The sequence below is a fragment of the Hemibagrus wyckioides genome, linkage group LG15, assembly GCF_019097595.1.
Source record: "Hemibagrus wyckioides isolate EC202008001 linkage group LG15, SWU_Hwy_1.0, whole genome shotgun sequence".
Classification (NCBI taxonomy): Eukaryota; Metazoa; Chordata; class Actinopteri; order Siluriformes; family Bagridae; genus Hemibagrus; species Hemibagrus wyckioides.
Window position 1 is genome coordinate 15,861,005 of NC_080724.1, and position 26,496 is coordinate 15,887,500.

Genomic DNA, 26,496 nt, shown 5'->3' on the forward strand with positions numbered 1-26,496 from the left:
CTCATTTTTGTGATCAGTCACCATGTGCAACACCCACAGAACGATACATCATGTTTTGAAATATGAAAATGAAAGATTTCAAACAGCATTAAGGAGTTCAGAATCCATGGCCGCATGAGCAGGGGCTTAGTGAGATGCTCTTAATAAATCTATTAAGAAAAAATACAAATGCAGAGTATTCACGAACGCAGTAGAAGTACGATTTAAAATCTCATAGCGCCCTGATGAAGCTCGTACCGCTACCCCACTACCCGAGGTGTGATGTTCGGTTGTCTCACTAATGTACGGTTGATGAGCATGTTAACCCGGAAACAAGCACGAAAATTTGTTTTGACGTCGTGGGAATAAAATAAGCCCCGCCCCTAGGCACTTGGAAATAATGCATAATAAAGTTTGAGTTACATTGTTCTTTTTTTGCTGGAGTTTTGCTTTGCTTTAAAGGCAGATTAGTTGTTCTTCCTTTTGCAGCCTTGCTCTCGTGTGTCCCCTTTCTTATCCTCTCTTATTTCCTTTCTCTCTTCTCTGCCTGCCTCATCTCCCTGAGCTTGCAGAATTGCATTGTAGATGAATCATAAGATAGTCGATAGCTGGCCGCGTGGCTGTGTGCAGAGGGGGATCGATGTCTGGGTCGGGGCTGGCGGAGAGAGGGATGGAGGGGTGGAGAGGTGGAGGGAACATGACAGTTGTGGATGAGCAAGTGAAGGCCATGCAGGCACCTGCTCTGATGGGAGTCCCGGACACTTCGACTCTCTCTGTGTGAGAGATCACATAGTCTCTGACTGGTTCGTATTTTTCCACGCGTTATAGCCTGTAAAGGAGAAGCTTTAAGGCCGCTTGCTGTTTTACCACCGACTAGAAGCTGTCAGAAAGGGGTGAGCCAGACGGCGCTTGCATAAGCCAGGCTTGTAATCTGGTTTAAGGGAATGATGGGATCTTTTTACAGGCCTCTCTCGAGCTGCTCTCTCTGTTAGACAACAGTAAATGTCAGTGTTCTGTCTCTGTCTCTGCCTTTGTTTCTCGCCTTCCTCTCACTCTCTTATTCTCTTATTAAACCAAGCTCTGCAAAATACACTCTCTGCAGGTTAATAGGCTCCTGTCTCACTATTTTCCGTTTCCTTTGCTTGCGCTCGCCAGGGAGGTGGAATCATTCGGTTACATGTTGCGAGTCAAAAAATAGAGAAATAAAAAAAAAAATAAAAGGAAGACGAAATAGCAAAACAAAAACAATTCCTTGTTAGCAGCGATGATAAACATTTTATCTGAGGAAGTGCGTTCTCTACATCGAATCACGCCTCTCTTGAGGAAGCGTCAGTGATGCGCACATGCCGTGTGTGTATGAGAAATTCATCAAAGAGGCAGCCAGTAGAGGAGCACATTATGTAACTCCACTGAAACTTTACTACACAGGCTATTAGGCGTTTATTGGGAACGGGGTCTGATGATTTCAGTGTAGTTTAATTCGAATTGTGAAAATGTCACCGCAAATGAACTAAAAATCTAACCTGTTTTACTTCGCTGATGTGGGTTTTTTTTTGTTTTTTACTGAATGCCGGGCCAGTTTTTTTTTTTTTTTTTTTCCCGATTTAATTGCTTAAGCGAGGGTTGCTTTGCGAGGAAATGCTCTCATGGGTTCAGAGATTTTAGAGCTACACGAAATTAGGCAGGAAGCAATTCCCTTATCCCTGGGTTTTTATTGTGAGTACAAAGTATCCTCTTCGCCAAATGTCATAATAAGCAACCGCTGCAGGAAATCAGACGGCAAACACAGAAGGCGCAGCACGGGAACGGCAGAGCAAAGCGGACGCGATCGAGCTCATTTACAATAATCCCAGCAGCAATTTGGAGCCCGGCAGCTAGAGGAGTACACTCTGTCACTGCTCGTTAAAATTAGAAAAAATTACAGGAAACCGAGAAGACGTGCGATGCATTTTAAAAGACGTGAGCAGGGAAATGCAAACATGTGATTAGCGTGGAGGTTCACGTGCTGAGTCTGGTGTCGACATTAGCTTGGAAACGTGGTTTGTCTCTGTTATGCACACACAGACATTCACACACACACACACACGTGCACACATTGCTTTCATGCTGCCAGCTGTTTGAGATTTCTTGGAGACATCGAAAGAATTGAATTTAACTCCCACTGGGAGGTCGTAGATTGGGTGACAGAAGCAAGATTGGAGAATGAGGCCGGTCCAACATTCACAACACACACACACACACCGGGGGGGGAAAAAAACAGAGCTGCACCTTTGACAAACACACCAAGGCCGAGCCATTCACTGATTTATTCATACACGCTTGCCTGCTCTTCAAAAGCTTTAATTAAAGTCGGCTACAACAGTGTTACTCCTCTTCACAGACGGAGTGGAGATGTTCAGGAACATAAACTGCTGCTAGAAGCTGGATGAAAATGGACTAGGCCAAGCCTGGAGACACAGCAAGCTAATCTAGATTTAAAACACGATGCTTGTTTCGGTGATGTCACAGCACCGCTCTCACAAGTCTGTCCATTATTCTTTCTCTGTCTCCCTCTCTCTCTCTCTCTCTCTCTCTGTGTTACTGGGTGCTGGGAGGTGAGCACTAAGCGCAGGATAGCTATCAGCTGTCTCATCGCTGGCACTTGTCAGGCAGAGCAGGCTGGCACAGCTGCGATAAGGCGGGCACAGGCCCCTCCCTCTCTCCTCGTCCCTCCATCCCGGGTGTAAGAGCAGCCGGCTGCACGTGTATCAGCATTATTTATATTCTTTTTAAATTGTCTCTGCGTTTTTCCCCATCGAGATAACCACACAGGGAACATCTGTTTTGTGCTGGAAGGGCGTCAGTTCTCAGGCAATCACTTCAAAGAGAGATAGAGGGACAGAGAGAGAGAGAGAGAGAGATAGAGAGAAGCCGCTTTGACTCACTAGCTGGAGAGGTCAGTAGCCTGCGCTGTCTCACACTGCCCCCTGTGTCCTGCACCTTCTGTGCGTTTGGTGTAAATTTGAGATTTTCATGATGACTGTCCTGTTTGACAAGAACATGGAAAAATCCACCCTGAACAATTCTGAACCTTTAACAGGTCTCCGAAAAAAAGTGGTTCCATGAAGTTCTATATAGAACCTCAGGGTTCTGGACTTGCCCACCTTTTCCCAAAAAATGGTTCTACGTAGAACTCTTGGAGAGCAATAAACCATTTCTATTAAAAGGGTTCAATAATTTAAAGAACAAGTGAGGTGAAATCAGTGCCGTTTTGGTATTGTATTTATAAGCAGATCCATCACCAAGAAGTGTTTGGAAATGACGTGTTATGAATTATGTATTTTAGAGAAGATCAGATAATTGATTGTAACTGTAAAATAATGAAAAATAATAAAATGATAGAAACACTTTAATAAGAGGGAGGAGTTTTAAATTAAACTGTGTTTGAGTTAGCTATATTTTATTATTATTATTATTAGTAGTAGTAGTAGTAGTAGTAGTACCATAATTTATAATAATAATAATAATAATAATAATAATAATAATAATAATAATAATAATAATAATAATAATAATAAATTTTGTTAATGTTATTATTATTATCATAATTATTATTGTTATTACCATAATGTATATGATAATAATAATAATAATAACAATAATACATTTTGTTATTATTATTATTATTATTATTATTATTATTATTATGGTAGTAATAATAATAATAATAATAGTAGTAGTAGTAGTAGTAATAATAATAATAATAATAATAATAATAATAATAATAATAATAGTAATAATAATAATAATAATAATAACAATAACAATAACAATAACAAAATTTATTATTATTATTATTATTATTATTATTATTATTATTATTATTATTGTTATTATAAACGCTTCTCGGGTTCCATGTATGAAGCAAGTCCCTGATGCATTTTAGGTTTCATATGTAACTGTGCTTTTTAAGAGAACAGCATCCAAGATTTGTTTTGATCATCAAATTCATCGACATGTTACTCTGTTTTCGCTAAAAGCTAGTGATGCAGCAGCACTTTAGTCTTTCAGTGTGTCCAGCCCTCTCACCTCCTTCCTCATCACTTCATCTCTGCCTTCTGCTCAAATCCATCATGTTTCCAAGCTTCAACTTTCATACTTATTCTCCACTACTAATATATCAGAATAATTAACATAGAAAATATTAAGCCATAGAAAATATTAAGAAATGAAGCTCTTGCTTTAAGAGCTATAACAGTAACTGTTAAAACAATGTCCCTCTGTGACACCAGCACACATATATACAGTAACTTCCTACAGGAATAACAAAAATACAGCACCGGAATTACTAAAAACTTCACATATATTTCAGGATAAAGATGTTTAATGTTTCCCTCAGCGTGAATCAGTTTTATCCGACAGATCCACACATACTGTATTTACAGCACTATACAGACTTAACTAACGAGTTTATTATGTGTTTTTTTTAATTCATTTGTTTATTTTTGGACAGCTTGGTTCAGCTTACTGAAATAACATGCACACCATTTACAACGCCGGGGTTGCCAGGTTTGACTAAAATAAAGCACTTCTGGGTGGGAGTTTGTAATTGCAAGAGTGTTTCAAGTCCCTTGAAGAGTGATAAAGCAGACTGTATTTTATGGATAAGATAAGTGCAGTATAACAGCGAGAGGCAGCTTGGAAAGAGTTAAAACTTACACTTATACAATAAAAAGAAGGCAACGGAGCAAAAAAAGTAGGCGGATGTTTCTAGAGTAGACTGTAGTGCTGTCCGAGGGGCTGTGGGAAACATTCAGGATTCTAGTTTGTTAGAGATCTTGCCACTGTTCTTGTTTAGACTGTAGACTCTCCCTCTCTCCATCTCTCTCCATCTCTCTCTTCCTCTCTCTCTCTACCTCTCCCTCTCTCTCCCTCTCTATCTATCTATCTCTCTCTCCCTCTCTGTCTATCTCTCTACCTTTAACTCTCTCTTGCTCTTTCTCCTTCTCTCCTTCTCCCTCTCTCTCCCTCTCTCTCTCTCTCTCTCTCTCCCTTTTTATCCTCTACCGCCCTCTCTCCCTCTCTATCTATCTATCTCTCTCTCCCTCTCTGTCTATCTCTCTACCTTTAACTCTCTCTTGCTCTTTCTCCTTCTCTCCTTCTCCCTCTCTCTCCCTCTCTCTCTCTCTCTCTCTCTCTCTCCCTTTTTATCCTCTACCCCCCTCTCTCCCTCTCTATCTATCTCTCTACCTCTCACTCTCTCCCTCTCTCCTTCTTCCTCTCTCTCCTTCTCCCTCTCTCCTTCTCTCTCTCCCTTTTTACCCTCTACCCCCCCTCTCTCCCTCCCACCCTATCTGTCTCTCTTACCCTCTCTCTCTCTCACTCTCTATCTATCTATCTATCTATCTATCTATCTATCTATCTATCTATCTATCTATCTATCTATCTATCTATCTATCTATCTATCCATCTCTCGCTGTCTCTCTCCATCTCCCTTTTTACCCTCTATCCCCCTCCCTCTTTATCTATCTCTCTTACCCTCTCTCTCTCCCTCCCTTTCTCTTTCTCTCTCCCTCTCTCCTTCTTCCTCTCTCTCCTTCTCTCTCTCTCTCTCTCTCACTCTCTCTCTCTCTCCCTTTTTACCCTCCACCCCCCCCCTCCCTCCCTCTCTATCTATCTCTCTTACCCTCTCTCTCTCTCTCGCTTCTGGCTCAGCAGCTCCCAGACAGCTTACATCATTTATTATCTGCAAAGGAGTTCTTTTTTTCCCCCCACAGTTAACTAGAAGTCTCACCACTGAGATCTCCACCAGTAAGACGCAAATCTGTTTACCTCCAGCACCAGAAAATGTGAAGCTAACGGGAGGAGTCAAAAACACCACAGCTGTAGAAACGTTCATTTATTTTTATCATGTTATATTTATCTGTTTAGTATTTTCTTAAAAAGTGGTGTAGTGAATGGATGTCTTTCAGAGTGAGATTCTGCACTGGAACAAATGGTCACATAGAGTTGCTGGACTTAATACAGCTCCTGAAAATATCTCTGTTCTGAGTAAAGTCAGTCTCACAGAACTCTCTGAGCAATTCTTAAAACTTAAGCCTGATTTGGATTAGATTATTTTTCTATAGAGACACGGGGTATCTCTGGGATTTATTTAAGGACTGAGTCAAAAATTACGCCATGTTTTATCTTCTATAAAATCAGCAGATGAAATAATCCCGCCATGTTGTTAAAGGTTTTATTATATCCCGTAGGAAGACACTCAAGGAAGTGCTCTCTTCTTCCTTACATCTAAGTATTGACCAGAGCTCTGATTCAGGAGAATAAAACATGGATTTGAAATGACTGGTCAGAGAATCCATACTTCAGAAAATTTTAGTTAACTTGATTTTCTAGCACAAGTCTAGTCTACACACATTATGGTCATGTGACCTACCAGTAATAAACATGCGAGGCTCTCCAACAAGAGCTTCTAATGACGGTCTATATGTAGTGTGATCACTTTATTGTATACTCTGTGACGGTCTCCTAGCTCTGAGATCGATCTTAACTACTATAGATGTAATATACTGAAATATAGATGAAATATTACTTACAGACATACATCCGGAAATCTTATCCCATCTGAATAGCACTTTAGGTCGTACCTTTAAGGTCTAAATATCGACGTGTGCAAGTACAATATTAATTCCACACTACACGCCCTGAATCCTGCTCTGAAAGCTGCTTGCATTGTGCTGGTGTTCAGGCAGATCAGGATCAGTGTCAGGTTTGGCCACAGGGGCAATGAAAAATGTCAACAAAAAAATGATATTTTCTTCCTGATGAGTTCTCTATACCAGCGACTTCCTGCTGATCTGGACCTGCTCCAGCGTGTGATGTCACCGGTGATCACGCAGCATCGGGACAGACGGACAGTGTAATTATATCACGTGGAAAAAAAGCCATGCATGTGTGAGTGTGTTTGAGTGTGAGAGTTGTGTGAGCAAGCACAGATGAGCTCTGCGTGTGCAGTAGGTGACAGGAGCTGGTAACGGCTGTGCACAGCCAAAAGATCTTAATGATGTGTCGTTTATACTCAGGCTGTCGCTGTGCTGCAGGGGAAATGGTATAGCGTGATATGTGGCTTTCTCTTTGAAGAATAAGTGAGCTGTTGGTGTGTCAAAGCAGCCGATCTAGTCAGTAAGCATCAGTGCTTGACTGGTTGTGTATGTTTGTGCGTGTGTGTGTGTGTGTGTGTGTGAGAGATATGGTTGTAGATGGGTCTGAACGTGGCAGCTAACAGACATGATGTGTAATTGATAATAGCGTGTGCTTGCGCTCTCTCGCTGCCACCAGCTCACCTGCTTAATCTGCAAAAGCCTTTCCAGCTCTCCTCTCCTTTCTCAGGAATCACTTACTATCCATCTCTCTCTCTTTCTCTCTATCTCTCTCTCTCTGTCTGTCTCTCTCTCTATGGTTGTCTGTCTGTCTGTCGCTCTCTCTATCTTTCTCTCTCTCTCTTCTCTCTCTCTCCTCTCTCTGTCACTTTCTGCTTTCTCTCTGTCTGTCTGTCTGTCTGTCTGTCTGTCTGTCTCTCCCTCTTTCTCTCTCTCTCACTATCTCTATGTCTCTCTCTCTCTCTCTCTCTCTCTCTCTCCATCACTTTCTCTCTCCTCTCAGCCAGGCAGAGCGGTGGAGAAAAACAGCAAGTGTGGCATTAATCATCTGGCTTTGTGGGGAAGAGTGAAGCTGCACTTAAGCAAATATATTCCTCTTTCTAAAACAGAGATCATATGTGCACCATCTATGAACATGAACATACACACACACACACACATAACAAGTCTCAGTGATCTCAGTGTCTCATTATTACGATACACACAATTATCGTATTTAGCATCTAAGATAAAAAAAAGTGTAGCATTTAAAATATACAAAAACAGTCTAAAAATGACACTTTTGCAATATCCTGAATTCTAAACCTTCGCAATTCGAATCATTTTAATAAATTCAAATAAACATATAAATATTTTACAGTCCAATGCAAAATCTTGACACCAACTCAGCTACTTCCAATTTTGTTTAGACATTCATCATCAGACAGAGTATCACGATATGAATATTATATCATTTACACTAAGCTCTGATACTTAGTTCATGATTAATGGTGAGAATATCAACAGGAGGAACTACTTCATCTTCCTACAATAAAAAGTAACCTAATAAAACATTTGAAAGATAAAATTCAGTAAGGGGAGATCAGTAGTAACAGCACTAGCCGAGGGAAAAATGTCTATCGACAAAACCCGGAATCCCACTAGTAAAAATCCCAGCATGAATTGCAAGCTTACTCAGTAAACGTCAACTATTCTAGCTAACTAATACACTTCATACGTAGCTGACTTTACGTCTAGTACCTTATATACGTGCTCCCTTTTACTAAACAGTGGAACCTCGGCATACGGATTTAATTCGTTCTGGAGGAACGAGTTCTTATGGCGAAAATTTGTATAAGAAATAATGTTGATGCAGATAATCCGTTCCAGCCAGCAGAAAACATGACCAGTATTACCAATATGAAGCGTATGTAAACTGTATGGCTGCTTACAAAGAACTGACCCAAGCCAAGCATTCCATGTCAAGGGTCCATACAGGAAGTTGTGCCACCAAGCTTGGGCTAAAAATAGAACAGACCACCCACTCTACGACTCTATGAACACATGCCGAAGGCAATGTTAGTATCATGGGTTGAAAATCATAAAATTAGTAAACTCTCTTCGCTTGGCTTTCCACTGACGTTTTGAACATCGCCCAGACGTACGTGCAACTTAGCTGGCAGTTTGGTTCGGTTCGTTTGTATGCCGGAAATTCTTTGTATGCAATTCTTAAGGCGAAAAGTCTTAAGGGAGGGCATTCTGCTGTATATAGAGACAAATAAAAGGTCCTATTTTGCCCCGAATGATAAATACTAGGTAGGTTGCTCATCTCTGGGTCAGCATCAGTACCGGAAATGACAAATACAGCCAAAAAAGCATGTGGGCTCGGAAATAAACTGCATCGATGTATCCCTAATTATAATTATCCTTAATATATCCGAGTAAAGATGAATGTACAGTATTATTTTAGCCCAGCATTGAAAATTTTACAGTGGCTTCTTTCTCAATAATACTGTGGCATAGCCTCGTTCCTCATCTCTCCAACTCCTCTGAAATGAATGAACTGAAGGAGTGAATGCAGTTACCTTCAGTGAATAAAAGGATTTCTCAGCTCCTGGATGAGCTCCAGTGCAGAGTGAAGGCAAAAGCTGATTGTCATCACTCACCATTGTCGTGAACTAGAGTGTATGTATATACTGTATATACTTTTTGTGCATATGTATATATATATATATATATATATATATATATATATATATATATATATATATATATATATATATATATATATATAATTTTATCTCCATATTAATCTGTCACGTTTGGGTCTCAGGAACCGCACTGCTCCTGTCATGGCTTTCTGATAACAGCACAGTTAATATTTCACCCTCGTGTTTAAATACCCATCCTTCTGATAAGTTTAATTGAATCGCTTGTGTACACAGACACGGAAAATGAGAATGAGAATGAGCCCTGCAGGCAGACCCCAGGTACCAACCACCTTCCGGTTAAACAACTGACATGCCCAGAAGCTCTTGAGCACAAAGCTGTGTGCTGACATGCAAGATTGTGGTGACCTTTAACACAGGAACTTTGCTTCAGTCCCGGGTGGATTAGATGACTAATTCATTTGATTTTTCTGCCTCACTCATCTTTTCTCTTTTTTCCTAATGGATAGATCTACTTTAAAACAGTCTTTAAGTTGTGAAGGTCAGTGCAGTCTAATAACCATGCAGTGTGGTGTGTGTGTGTGTGTGTGTGTGGCTGTGGGCAGGGTGAGCCGAATGAATGAATGAACTGAAATGAAGGGTTGATGTGAACAGGGTGGGAGGATGAACATCAGATCAGGGCGTCAGGAAGGCTGAGTGAAATAAGACCAGGAGGATGAGAGTCACATTAACCTGAGACATTACACCTCCCCATCGCCAGACATTCTGAATAGACACTTCCTGATTACTTACTATTCCATATAGTATACTACATATGTATCATGTTGCGAAGTCTTGTCATACATTATATAGTGTCTAAGTACGGTCTTCATATACTTTTACTGATCGGTCTCATGTTTCAACGTTGCCCTGCTGCTTGACTATGCTTTAGATTCTACTCTTTGTTTTGAAATATTGTGCCAACTTGCGGTTTGGCCCTTGCTTATGTTTACATCAACAACAACTTATTGGTATCCTCAGTACTCTTTGTACATGGCTCCTCAACAATCTCCCAAGTCCTGTATGATACAGCATGATGAAGAAGGATGAGAGGAGAGAAAGTGGTTGGATAAAATGTTGGTCAGGGGTTATAAACAAGTTCTTGGTAGAGCATTAGATGTTGCTAGTGTGATGGATAGAGTTTTTGCTTGTGGGTTGCAGAGGAGATCTTGCTGCAAACATTTAGATCTTGCTAGTGGGAGATATTGCTAGTGGGTTGGATGGAGGTCTTGTTAGTGGGAAATGTTGCAAGAAGGTTGGATGGAGGACTTGCTCGTGGGTTGCAGAGGAGATCTTGCCGCAAACCTCTAGATCTTGCAAGTGGGAGATGTTGCTAGTGGGTTGGATGAAGGTCTTGCTAGTGGAGATGTTGCAAGAAGGTTGGATGGAGGTCTTGCTAGTGGGAGATGTTGCTAGTGCATTGAATGGAGGTCTTGCTAGTGGGAGATGTTGCAAGAAGGTTGGATGGATGTCTTGCTAGTGGGAGATGTTGCTAATGGTTTGGGTGGAGGTCTTGCTAGTGGGAGATGTTGCTAGTGCATTGGATGGAGGACTTGCTAGTGGGAGATGTTGCTAGTGCATTGGATGGAGGGCTTGCTAGTGGGAGATGTTGCTAGTGGTTTGGGTGGAGGGCTTGCTAGCGGGAGATGTTGCAAATGGGTTGGATGGAGGACTTGGTAGTGGAGATGTTGCAAGTAGGTTTTATGGAGGCCTTGCTAGTGGGAGATGTTGCTAGTGGGTTGGATGGAGGACTTGCTAGTGGGAGATGTTGCTAGTGGGTTGGATGGAGGACTTGCTAGTGGGAGATGTTGCTAGTGGGTTGGATGGAGGACTTGTTAGTGGGAGATGTTGCTAGTGGGTTGGATGGAGGCCTTGCTAGTGGGAGATGTTGCTAGTGGGTTGGATGGAGGACTTGCTAGTGGGAGATGTTGCTAGTGGGTTGGATGGAGGCCTTGTTAGTGGGAGATGTTGCTAGTGGGTTGGATGGAGGACTTGCTAGTGGGAGATGTTGCTAGTGGGTTGGATGGAGGACTTGCTAGTGGGAGATGTTGCTAGTGGTTTGGGTGGAGGGCTTGCTAGCGGGAGATGTTGCAAATGGGTTGGATGGAGGACTTGGTAGTGGAGATGTTGCAAGTAGGTTTTATGGAGGCCTTGCTAGTGGGAGATGTTGCTAGTGGGTTGGATGGAGGACTTGCTAGTGGGAGATGTTGCTAGTGGTTTGGATGGAGGGCTTGCTAGCAGGAGATGTTGCAAGTAGGTTGGATGGAGGCCTTGCTAATGGGAGATGTTGCAAGTAGGTTGGATGGAGGACTTGATAGTGGGAGATGTTGCTAGTAGGTTGGATGGAGGTCTTGCTAGTGGAGATGTTGCAAGAAGGTTGGATGGAGGTCTTGCTAGTGGGAGATGTTGCAAGAAGGTTGGATGGAGGTCTTGCTAGTGGGAGATGTTGCTAGTGCATTAGATGGAGGACTTGATAGTGGGAGATGTTGCTAGTGGTTTGGGTGGAGGGCTTGCTAGCGGGAGATGTTGCAAATGGGTTGGATGGAGGACTTGCTAGTGAAGATGTTGCAAATAGGTTTTATGGAGGGCTTGCTAGTGGGAGATGTTGTTAGTGGGTTGGATGGAGGACTTGCTAGTGGGAGATGTTGCAAGTGGTTTGGATGGAGGGCTTGCTAGCGGGAGATGTTCCAAGTAGGTTGGATGGAGGCCTTGCTAATGGGAGATGTTGCAAGTAGGTTGGATGGAGGACTTGGTAGTGGAGATGTTGCAAGTAGGTTGGATGGAGGGCTTGCTAGTGGGAGATGTTGCAAGTAGGTTGGATGGAGGTCTTGCTAGTGGAGATGTTGCAAGTAGGTTGGATGGAGGACTTAATAGTGGAGATGTTGCAAGTAGGTTGGATGGAGGTCTTGCTAGTGGGAGATGTTGCAAGTAGGTTGGATGGAGGCCTTGCTAATGGGAGATGTTGCAAGTAGGTTGGATGGAGGACTTGGTAGTGGAGATGTTGCAAGTAGGTTGGATGGAGGGCTTGCTAGCGGGAGATGTTGCAAATGGGTTGGATGGAGGACTTGCTAGTGAAGATGTTGCAAATAGGTTTTATGGAGGGCTTGCTAGTGGGAGATGTTGCTAGTGGGTTGGATGGAGGACTTGCTAGTGGGAGATGTTGCAAGTGGTTTGGATGGAGGGCTTGCTAGCGGGAGATGTTCCAAGTAGGTTGGATGGAGGCCTTGCTAATGGGAGATGTTGCAAGTAGGTTGGATGGAGGACTTGGTAGTGGAGATGTTGCAAGTAGGTTGGATGGAGGGCTTGCTAGTGGGAGATGTTGCAAGTAGGTTGGATGGAGGTCTTGCTAGTGGAGATGTTGCAAGTAGGTTGGATGGAGGACTTAATAGTGGAGATGTTGCAAGTAGGTTGGATGGAGGTCTTGCTAGTGGAGATGTTGCAAGTAGTTTGGATGGATGTCTTGCTAGTGCGTATGTTGCAAGTAGGTTGGATGGAGGTCTTGCTAGTGCAGATGTTACAAGTAGGTTGGATGGAAGTCTTGCTAGTGGGAGATGTTGCAAGAAGGTTGGATGGAGGTCTAGCTAGTGGGAGATGTTGCTGAAGGGTTGGATGGAGGTCTTGCTAGTGGGAGATGTGGCAAGTAAATTGAATGGAGATCTTGCTAGTGTGTTAGAAGGATTTCTTGCTAATGGGTTACTGTTTTTAGTTGTGGTTTACAATGGATTTTTTTATTAGAGGGTCATGCTGTGTATAATTCTTGTAAGAGATCTTGCTAGTGGGTCACAGTGGAGATCTTCCTACTGGAATATCTTGCTTGTGGATTGCAGTGGAGATCCTGCTAGTGGGTCCCACTGGAGATCTGACTCAAAGAAGGAACAACAGAAGGGAGCTGGTGGTACACAAGAGCTGGTGCCTGGCACAGAGGCATAGTGGAAGAGAGAGAGAGAGAGAGAGAGTGGAGGATGGCAGTGTTTGAGTGGCATCTCTAATTAAAAGGCGCTACAGAGTTGGGCTGGTGGGAGTCCTTCTTCCATTCTATATCAGCCCCAGACACTCGTCCCCAGAAATGATTGATGAGCAATCGCAAAAATAAACCAGCGACTGGTCCCCTTGAGCTGCACTAGAAATTGATGCATGCAGCGTAATGGATAATACTGAGTGAGGAAAATGAGAAGATAAACATGAAGACAGTGCCAGCCACTCAATGTTTAGGCATGGTTTGATTGCTGCCAGTGTACCTTGAGGCCATGCTGGGCCTGGCTAACAGGCAGCTCACAGCAGCTGGCCGGCTGGAGGACTGGGCCAACAGCACTTCCACTTCCACACCTAGGGGAGCCAATGACTGTGCAGCCATGCTATCTCCTCATGGGACTGCTCCAGATCCTGCCAGCTATAGCCCTTATGTGTGTGTGTGTGTGTGTGTGTAGATGGATAGATGCTTTATTGATCCCACAAGGGAAATTGTATTGTTATAGCAGCCAGGCAAACTACAGAATATAGAAAATATCTGTGTGCATGCATGTCCCGGTTTGTCTTTTTTTTCCCTTGGCTTTATGCATAACTGCTGGATAAATGTATGGATTTCGTCAGACATATGGCATAAGCGCCTCATGCTGTCTTCGCTTTATGTAATTATTAGCTAGTGCTTAAACCCAGAGCCTCCTAATGTGAAGCTAGACAGGCTTCAGCACTACTATCAGCCACCAGGCGATGGCCAGTACAGTTCTAATGAATTATGAATGAAATGTTGAAGGGATATCTCTTTTTTTCCCCCTCAGGGGACATTCTCCACCACTCATCTGAGAATGTGAAGCAACACAGAGGCGGCAGCCTCTCTGCTTGCATACTCCAGTCTATATGTGATTTACACTGAGCAGAAACGCTACTTTTAGTGCTTTTCTCTTACCAGAGTGTTGCAAATTTATGCTGAAGGTTGCTTTGTTCACTGTCAAACTGTGCATACCAATGCAGAAATGCCATAAAGGGGCTGTGTCATCTTAGTCACTGATGCATTACTGACTCTATTAGCCCCTGTGTACTTCTTTGAAATGAGGCCCACAGCATTGGCTTTGACAAAAAAAATCTCTCTTCTTCTTCTTCTTCTTCTTCTCCTTCTTCTTCTCATCCTCCCCCTCTTCCTTTCTCTCGTCCCTGTCTCACTGGGATCTAGGCCACAGAATGGGTCGATGATACTGTACAACCGGAAAAAGGTGAAGTACAGGAAGGACGGTTACTGCTGGAAGAAGAGGAAAGATGGCAAGACAACACGAGAGGATCACATGAAGCTGAAAGTGCAGGGTGTTGAGGTAAGGGTTCTGGAGCACGTTCAAAACCGTGGCTTGGGCGTTACATGGTATTGAATTTTCTCAGTATTTATTTTATCCCACCTAGCCCCGCCTTTTCACTGGATGCATGAGTTCCCCGGTTTTATAAGACCATTTCACGTGACATGCATACACACACAGCCCCAAATCCCAGCCCTGCAAAAGCATACTGAAAGTAAAAAATACACCTCAGTAGCACAATTTTAGTTTTCCCTTGGTAGCAAACAAAATGGAAGCAATTGTTTGTACCTTATTAAGCTCTGGATGTTACCTTTGCTCCAGAGAGGCAGCATTAATCTTCCCCCATGCTGAGAGCCACTGCCACCACAGGTAGACTGCAGGCCCCGCTACTGCTCCAGAGTGCCCCAGCACGGCCCCGCTGCGTGTGTGTGCCACTTGTGATTTATCTCTGCACCTTTGCTCACCCTCTCCTACAAACACACACATACACACCCACAAATTACACTTTACAGACCTGCACCAACAATAGACTGGCTTTCAAAACCAACACCAAGCTTGTTTCTTTCAGAAGAATGTTGATGGTTGTTGTGCTGTTTATAAAGAGTGCAGGCAGATGGCAGCAGGACAGTGTTTCTTTGGGGAGCCGAACTTCTTGATGCAGTCACACTGTGTGATGTGGCAGAGACAGAAGGAGACACAATGCACATACACACAAATGCACACTGGGCCACCCTGTCACTCAGAGTGTCTGTGTAAAGCTTTTGATGTGGTTTGATGAAGCTATAAAAACATTTACCTTACGTTACATCTTTTTCAAGTCAGCTCGCATGACAGTCGGGCATGTATTGTGAAAAAAAAAATTGTGATATTAAAAAATTTTTAATTAATCTGTGACACTGATGAAATTATTAAAAAAATGTTCTTCTGTGATAAGAAATCATTTCCGAAATGTATTTATGTTCAGTTTCTGCAGTTTACATGCAGGTCACAATCACATGATCTTTATTTGAGATGAGCTGCAAATGTGCTTGTTGTATTTGTATCACAACAGAGGAAAAAAGATTACAGAAAAGTGTGAAAAAACACATATGGCAGTGGGTTTGCTGAACGATTTGGCAATCTGGATAGCAGGCTGCATCTGTCGGTATTTGTGGTGGCTAGTGTAAAGTTTAAGCTCTTGAAAAAGAGCCAGTAGAAGTTCCTTTGCTTTAAAATAATGTTTAAAATGACATCCTCAAAACTACTGCTTGCGATTTTTATAAATCTGTGGTGTAAAATATTTGTTCTGCTACTGTGAAGGAAGCGAAAGCAAAAACATATGTATTTTTCATTCCTTTGATCATCTTCAGGGACATGTTGGATCCTGGGAAGTCCATCACATGCACTCATCGAAACCTAGCGGCAATTTAGTCCATATTTTGGAATGTTTTTAGGAGGTGGGAAACTGGAGAACCCAGAGAAAACCAACCCAGGCCCAGGAATAATGTGTGTAGAGAAACTTTCTTGCAACTCCTATACTCAGTGAGCTCAATGCTCTGACCTGTGGCTTCTCATACAATTTGCTAATATCTGTGATGTTAGAAATTAGTTATAACAGAATAAGAAAAACTGTACCGAAATACAGAGCTGGCCAGAATACATGGTTTCAGCAATGTAAGTCGCTGTAAGCAGCTTAGCATGGACTATCAGCACTGGGATAGCTGGACAGCTCCAGGACTTAAAGCCTGAGTTAAGTAGTTGAGATCTTTCCAGAAAATGATGGATTGGGTAGAGAGTGAAGGCTGTCAGTTCCCAGTATACTCTCAGACCTCTGGTCCAAAGGAGAACACAAGGTTCTTGGACCACTTTATGATAACAGAGGTGGATGGTACATTACAAGCATTTGGGTCAGATGCCCACGTTGATGAATGAAGTCTCCTACTGCAAGACTTTCTTTGTGCCAATGTCCACTCTGGGCGTCTTCTCTGCTCTGGGCTCTGAGCAAGGGTGATCAATCAGAGCCACACTCAGGGATAATAACTATGAGTTTCTAATCAGTCTTCTTCAGGCCTGTGTACTGGAACACAAATAAGTGTTTTGACCTTAACCTTAAAGAGCTTTCGCTCTCGCTGAGCGCTTTTCCCTCAGGCGGTGCCGGACTTCTTTTCTTTATCTCATCCATGAATGTATTACTGGTCACACCAGAGAGACCACCGCAGGACAACAGTTTCAGTGTCTGAAATCAGAAGGAGAAGGCATGTGGAACAAAGGAGACAGGGAGTTTGGAGTGCATGTGTTGTGAGGCAGTCATCCATGGGCTGAATAGATGTGTGCTTTGGAGTGGCTCTATGCTGGCCTGCCTGTGCGAGGAGGGGCGGGGTGAGCTCTTGCTAGCTCAGCAGTCCATGTAAACGACAGTTCCTGCTACTGCCCATCCTTTCTCTATCTCGTCTTTCTCTATTTCCTGTCCGGGGCCTGACCAAACCTTGAGCCTGGCGTAAATGCTCCCTGCTCACCAAAATTGGAACGAAGGGCGTGTTACAGCATTAGCGTTTAACAGGCCGTGAAATAGCAGCCTACCTTGCTGATGGCTTGCCATCACTCCAGGTGAACTGGGCAGACGGCTAAATAAATGAGTGCCCTCCTCCTCTTGCTTCTTTCTTCTGCTTCCTTCATTGAGACTGGGACACCTGAGAAAGGCAAGTAGCCATGCCCATCACTCCCCATCTCCCTTTCACTGGAGATGTGCGAGCTCTTCGTTGTCTGCCTCCACCTACAGGGAGCATATCAGAGAGCTAGCCATCCTTGAGACAGAGCCAGTCGTAGGCAGTGCAGCCTCATCTGTATGCCTAATGATTTCTGGATAAGCACTCTTTCGCAACGATAGCTGGTTTGTCTTTCCATTATTTGGCTTTTTAAGTGCCATCAATCTGAGCTGTGGAGTCAGAGAATAAGGTTCCAGGAAAAAGTGCTGAGAAGTGGAAAAGTTAGAGGTGTCACCCGGGCAGGTTGCTGGTTTCAACCTTCCTGTGATTTGCCTGGCACGATGACTGGCTTTGGGGATCATCAGATGAAGTGTTACATCATGTGTGATGATACATGATGATAAAACATGATGACAAATCAAAGCTAAAGCTGTCGTTAACCTTTACTCTGAGATGTTTCATCCCTTGTTCGCTTGAAAGCAGCAGAGACCTCTATACTCTATGCACGCTTTGCTGGATTTTATGCAATGACAAAGAGGGAGTATAAGAAATTGGTGCTGAAGGGTTTAACCCTCACTGCTTCTCGATTAGCTGCTAATGCAGGTTGTGCTATTGGACCCCTTCCCCCACCCCCCACCTCCAGCCTCAGTACTTCACTGCTCTAATAAACTCCCAAACACACATCGATTTCTCTTAAGTGAAGGCGGCACGGCTGGTGAGTTATTTCATTACCCCGTGGTAATTATACAGATTGCAATAAGCTTTCTTATTTAGATGCAGTTGCTTTCTCTTTACCTCGACCGATATACCGGCCTCTGAGCGGTGTGGCTCTGTGCCTCGGCTGCTGCTCCTCCCCCAAAGCAATCACCCTGTCCTCTTCAGTCCCAACATATTAGCTCGCGTTGGATCCGTCTAATGCGCCATATCAACCGTACAACTGTGCGACCACTCGAGCTAATGGAGCAGACCTGCGGCTCAGTCGCTCCTCCTTATTGATAATAATGAAGACAGATGTCAAAACGCTTGTTGCTAATGCTATAATCGAGTGGACACCATTCCAGCGGGCGAATAGGGTGGGGTGAGAGCGCTTGTGTATCCACGGTATCAGGAATGAAAGCAACAACACCTACACAACTGCCACGTGAAGCGCTAAACATCGACGGTTAGTCACGTCAGAACACGCCTCTTTTCGTTTCTAATCACCAGCACAGCTCGCACCCTGGGAGGGCATTTTGTCTGTAATTGTTTAGAAAATTGTTATTATTTTGTGATCTGCCACATGCTGCTGAGAGAGGAGCGTGTCCACATAGAGCGCACGGCTGCAGATGCAGTCGCCGGAAGCAACAGCTTGTGCATCCAGATGTGTGATGGAGAAAGTAAACTTAACAGGCGTTCTCTAGTAGAAAACCGCCTAAGAAGTGCAAAAGTAAACATTTCTCCTGCTCGCGTTCTTTCTTCCAAACTTCGCGGCCTGGCCTATGCCTCGGTCACCTGCGACACAGAGACAGATAATCGATTAGGTTGGACTCTGACCCTCAGCGGCATCCCTCTGGATTGCTCTAACCTTATTCCTTTATTTGACTCATTCCATCAGCTCACATTTTGTGTTAGGAATCCTTGAGTGAAGATGAGAAGCTAAAACACAGCGGAACACGTAACCCTACCGTTTTTTGGGTTTTTTTTTAGCTGTGTCACACTTGGCAGGGAAGAAACCTTGTCCCTTTGTGACCCTGACTCTTCAGCTTGACAAAAAAGAGGCACAGAGGAAGGAGCTGTCAAATCATGTTTATGTCTATAGGGTTCATTGGCAAGGTCTGTCCTTATAAAAAAACCTAAGAACATGAAAAACTAAACTGCAGTACAGTTTTTTTTTTTTTACACTACACAAAGGCTTCTTCTTCTAAGTGCTCTGCAATCATTAGAAATCCCATAACAGGCTTTGTAGCTCATTTCTCTCTGTGCCTGTTCTAAAGTTTTTGATGGATTTTCATATCTCAAGCAAGAGTGAGTCGTCCTAAACCATTAATCCTGGCTAATTAAAAGGCATGTGCTAGCGTAAGAAGTCTGAGAACTTGGGGCAGAATGAATCTCTCCTGAAAACTCACCCATGCTTTCTCTTTAAGAAAGCTGTAATTAGTTTTCTGCTGGTACGTTTCATGATTTCGTCATCGTTCGGCAGCAGCTGAAGCGTTCAGCCAGCACACTCTTCAATCCGAACACTGGATTTGAGGGACTGAATTTCATCAGTGGGAGTGAAACAGTCTGCACAATCTCGTAATTTATATTCTCACTTATCGTCCCGAGCACCGAGCGCTTCTTACGGCTGTAACATGGACTTGGTTTGATTTGCAAGGCTGCAGAAAGCTACCCAAAATTACAACTCGGATTACGCCACAACCCTGCTTTAAAAATCCAGCATCATGGCTATGATTTAAAAATGAAATAATAAACAATATATATCTCTACATTTTTGCTTTTAGTGACCATGCCAGAAAGTGACCAGAAAGATAGCTTTTGATTCATTATCTATCATTTTTGCACCGTTATTAGTTGATACCGGTAGTAACTCATTCCTGCTGTATTTAACATGGCTAATGAGGATGTGATAGTATATGTGTGTGTGTAAATGAGTAGTTTGAGTGTGTAAGAAAGCCTACAAACATCCAAGTACAAAAAAAACAAAAAATAACACTCAACAAGGGCTAAGAAAAAGTGTTGTGTAGATCTGACATCTAGGTGATGTTCCTCCATGATGATTAGTCACCTCCTTAGTCCACATATTCAGCTGCAGCAGATGAGCATACCGTGATATGTTAGTCTTAGCGTCCCCACGAATGGCCACGCATGAAGGAGGAAATGGATTTCTCAGACTGCATGGCGGCCTGTCCCTCCCCGACGGAGTCAATGTAAATGAATTTAGAAGTTGAACATAAAGCGCTAATGTGGCGAGAAGTAGATGACTTGTAAAATTGGGTGGTGGTATGAATGCCACTGATTCCCAGCAGATGTGGGCAGGCCTTTTAAAATGCAATCGGAGCACGCCGCCGTTCCCCCGTCATCATCCACCTGTTCAGTGGAGCCGCACAAAAGCAATTTGAGCAGAGGCTGCGTTTAATAGTCCAGCCTCAGGACAGAGAAAGAGAGAAGGCTAGCAAGCTGCAGACAGACAGACACACACTTACATATACTAAAGCCAGGTAGATATCACTGCTTACTTACTCACTCACACATTTACTCACTCGCTCATTCACACACTCATCCTCTTACACACTCACCCTCTCACACACTCACCCTCTTACACACTCACCCTCTCAACCTCTTACACACTCACCCTCTCACACACTCACCCTCTTACACACTCACCCTCTTACACACTCACCCTCTCACCCTCTTACACACTCACCCTCTTACACACTCACCCTCTCACCCTCTTACACACTCACCCTCTCACACACTCACCCTCTTAGACACTCACCCTCTCACCCTCTTACACACTCACCCTCTCACACACTCACCCTCTTACACACTCACCCTCTCACCCTCTTACACACTCACCCTCTTACACACTCACCCTCTCACACACTCACCCTCTTAGACACTCACCCTCTTACACACTCACCCTCTCACACACTCACCCTCTTACACACTCACCCTCTTACACACTCACCCTCTCACTCATACACTCAATCACTTTCTCACTCACTCGCTCACTCACTTATACACTCACTCACTCACTCATACACTCACTCACTCAAACACTCACTCACTCACTTATACACTCACTCACTCACTCACTTAAACACATACACTCACTCACTCACTTAAACACTTATACACTCACTCACTCACTCACTTAAACACTTATACACTCACTCACTCACTCACTCAAACACATACACTCACTCACTCACTCACTTAAACACTCACTCACTCACTCACTCACTTAAACACATACACTCACTCACTCAAACACTCACTCACTCACTTATACACTCACTCACTCACTCACTTAAACACATACACTCACTCACTCACTCACTTAAACACATACACTCACTCACTCACTCACTTAAACACTTATACACTCACTCACTCACTCACTTAAACACATACACTCACTCACTCACTCACTTAAACACATACACTCACTCACTCACTTAAACACATACACTCACTCACTCACTCACTTAAACACATACACTCACTCACTCACTCACTTAAACACATACACTCACTCACTCACTCACTTAAACACATACACTCACTCACTCACTCACTCACTTAAACACATACACTCACTCACTCACTTAAACACATACACTCACTCACTCACTCACTTAAACACATACACTCACTCACTCACTTAAACACATACACTCACTCACTCACTCACTTAAACACATACACTCACTCACTCACTTAAACACATACACTCACTCACTCACTCACTCACTTAAACACATACACTCACTCACTCACTCACTTAAACACATACACTCACTCACTCACTTAAACACATACACTCACTCACTCACTCACTTATACACTCACTCACTCACTCACTTAAACACATACACTCACTCACTCACTCACTCACTCACTTAAACACATACACTCACTCACTCACTCACTCACTTAAACACATACACTCACTCACTCACTTAAACACATACACTCACTCACTCACTCACTCACTCACTTAAACACATACACTCACTCACTCACTCACTCACTTAAACACATACACTCACTCACTCACTTAAACACATACACTCACTCACTCACTCACTCACTCACTTATACACTCACTCACTCACTCACTCACTCACTTATACACTCACTCACTCACTCACTTAAACACATACACTCACTCACTCACTCACTTAAACACATACACTCACTCACTTAAACACATACACTCACTCACTCACTCACTCACTTAAACACTCACTCACTCACTCACTTAAACACATACACTCACTCACTCACTCACTCACTCACTTAAACACTTATACACTCACTCACTCACTCACTCACTTAAACACTTATACACTCACTCACTCACTCACTTAAACACATACACTCACTCACTCACTCACTCACTTAAACACATACACTCACTCACTCACTCACTTAAACACTCACTCACTCACTCACTTAAACACTTATACACTCACTCACTCACTCACTCACTCACTTAAACACTTATACACTCACTCACTCACTCACTTAAACACATACACTCACTCACTCACTCACTCACTTAAACACTTATACACTCACTCACTCACTCACTTAAACACATACACTCACTCACTCACTCACTTAAACACATACACTCACTCACTCACTCACTCACTCACTCACTCACTTAAACACATACACTCACTCACTCACTCACTTAAACACTCACTCACTCACTCACTCACTTAAACACATACACTCACTCACTCACTTAAACACTTATACACTCACTCACTCACTCACTTAAACACTCACTCACTCACTCACTCACTTAAACACATACACTCACTCACTCACTTAAACACTTATACACTCACTCACTCACTTAAACACATACACTCACTCACTCACTCACTCACTTAAACACTTATACACTCACTCACTCACTCACTTAAACACATACACTCACTCACTCACTCACTTAAACACATACACTCACTCACTCACTCACTCACTTAAACACATACACTCACTCACTCACTCACTTAAACACTCACTCACTCACTCACTCACTCACTTAAACACATACACTCACTCACTCACTTAAACACTTATACACTCACTCACTCACTCACTCACTTAAACACTTATACACTCACTCACTCACTCACTTAAACAGTTATACACTCACTCACTCACTCACTTAAACACATACACTCACTCACTCACTCACTCACTTAAACACTTATACACTCACTCACTCACTCACTTAAACACTCACTCACTCACTCACTCACTTAAACACATACACTCACTCACTCACTCACTTAAACACTCACTCACTCACTCACTCACTCACTTAAACACTTATACACTCACTCACTCACTCACTTAAACACATACACTCACTCACTCACTCACTTAAACACTTATACACTCACTCACTCACTCACTTAAACACATACACTCACTCACTCGCTCACTCAGTTAAACACTCACTCACTCACTTATACACTCACTCACTCACTTATACACTCACTCACTCACTTAAACACATACACTCACTCACTCACTCACTCACTTAAACACATACACTCACTCACTCACTCACTTAAACACATACACTCACTCACTCACTTAAACACTTATACACTCACTCACTCACTCACTCACTTAAACACTTATACACTCACTCACTCACTCACTTAAACACATACACTCACTCACTCACTCACTTAAACACATACACTCACTCACTCACTCACTCACTCACTTAAACACTTATACACTCACTCACTCACTCACTTAAACACTTATACACTCACTCACTCACTCAAACACATACACTCACTCACTCGCTCACTCACTTAAACACTCACTCACTCACTTATACACTCACTCACTCACTTATACACTCACTCACTCACTCATACACTCACTCACTCACTCACTTAAACACACTCACTCACTCACTCACTCACTTAAACACATACACTCACTCACTCACTCACTCACTTAAACACATACACTCACTCACTCACTCACTCACTTAAACACATACACTCACTCACTCACTCACTCACTCACTCACTCACTTAAACACTCACTCACTCACTTATACACTCACTCACTCACTTATACACTCACTCACTCACTCATACACTCACTCACTTATACACTCACTCACTCACTTATACACTCACTCACTCACTTATACACTCACTCACTCACTCACTCACTCACTTATACACTCACTCATACACTCACTCACTCACTTATACACTCACTCACTCACTTATACACTCACTCACTCACTCATACACTCACTCACTTAAACACTCACTCACTCACTTATACACTCACTCACTCATACACTCACTCACTCGCTCACTCACTTAAACACTCACTCACTCACTCACTCACTCATACACTCACTCACTTATACACTCACTCATACACTCACTCACTCACTTACTTACTTATACACTCACTCACTCACTCACTTAAACACATACACTCACTCACTCGCTCACTCAGTTAAACACTCACTCACTCACTTATACACTCACTCACTCACTTATACACTCACTCACTCACTCATACACTCACTCAATCACTCACTTAAACACATACACTCACTCACTCACTCACTCACTTAAACACATACACTCACTCACTCACTCACTCACTTAAACACATACACTCACTCACTCACTCACTTAAACACTTATACACTCACTCACTCACTCACTTAAACACTTATACACTCACTCACTCACTCACTCACTTAAACACTTATACACTCACTCACTCACTCACTCACTTAAACACTTATACACTCACTCACTCACTCACTTAAACACATACACTCACTCACTCACTCACTCACTTAAACACTTATACACTCACTCACTCACTCACTTAAACACATACACTCACTCACTCGCTCACTCAGTTAAACACTCACTCACTCACTTATACACTCACTCACTCACTTATACACTCACTCACTCATACACTCACTCACTCACTCACTTAAACACACTCACTCACTCACTCACTTAAACACATACACTCACTCACTCACTTAAACACATACACTCACTCACTCACTCACTTAAACACATACACTCACTCACTCACTTAAACACTTATACACTCACTCACTCACTCACTTAAACACTCACTCACTCACTCACTCACTCACTTAAACACATACACTCACTCACTCACTTAAACACTTATACACTCACTCACTCACTCACTCACTCACTTAAACACTTATACACTCACTCACTCACTCACTTAAACACATACACTCACTCACTCACTCACTCACTTAAACACTTATACACTCACTCACTCACTCACTTAAACACATACACTCACTCACTCACTCACTTAAACACATACACTCACTCACTCACTCACTCACTTAAACACATACACTCACTCACTCACTCACTCACTTAAACACTTATACACTCACTCACTCACTCACTTAAACACATACACTCACTCACTCACTCACTTAAACACATACACTCACTCACTCACTCACTCACTCACTTAAACACATACACTCACTCACTCACTCACTTAAACACTCACTCACTCACTCACTTAAACACATACACTCACTCACTCACTTAAACACTTATACACTCACTCACTCACTCACTTAAACACTTATACACTCACTCACTCACTCACTTAAACACTTATACACTCACTCACTCACTCACTTAAACACTTATACACTCACTCACTCACTCACTTAAACACTTATACACTCACTCACTCACTCACTTAAACACTCACTCACTCACTCACTCACTTAAACACATACACTCACTTAAACACATACACTCACTCACTCACTCACTCACTCACTCACTCACTCACTCACTTAAACACATACACTCACTCACTCACTCACTTAAACACTTATACACTCACTCACTCACTCACTTAAACACATACACTCACTCACTCGCTCACTCAGTTAAACACTCACTCACTCACTTATACACTCACTCACTCACTTATACACTCACTCACTCACTCATACACTCACTCACTCACTCATACACTCACTCACTCACTCATACACTCACTCACTCACTCATACACTCACTCACTCACTCACTTAAACACATACACTCACTCACTCACTCACTTAAACACATACACTCACTCACTCACTCACTCACTCACTCACTTAAACACTTATACACTCACTCACTCACTCACTTAAACACTTATACACTCACTCACTCACTCACTCAAACACATACACTCACTCACTCACTCACTCACTTAAACACTCACTCACTCACTTATACACTCACTCACTCACTCATACACTCACTCACTCACTTACTTATACACTCACTCACTCACTCACTCACTTACTTATACACTCACTCACTCACTCACTCACTCACTCACTTACTTATACACTCACTCACTTATTCACTCACTTACTTATACACTCACTCACTCACTCACTCACTTATACACTCACTCACTCACTCAC

At 42.8% G+C, this 26,496-nt stretch overlaps 1 protein-coding gene across 16 annotated transcripts in view; it reads left to right on the top strand.

The window, feature by feature from the left end:
* The window catches only part of camta1a (calmodulin binding transcription activator 1a), a 407,198-nt gene that overhangs the window by 208,463 nt on the left and 172,239 nt on the right, over positions 1-26,496 (top strand). For all 16 annotated transcript variants that reach the window (XM_058410173.1, XM_058410174.1, XM_058410175.1 and 13 more), the window contains one exon: positions 14,475-14,610. In XM_058410173.1, coding sequence (XP_058266156.1) covers positions 14,475-14,610 — 136 coding nt within the window. The remainder of the gene's footprint in view (positions 1-14,474; positions 14,611-26,496) is intronic.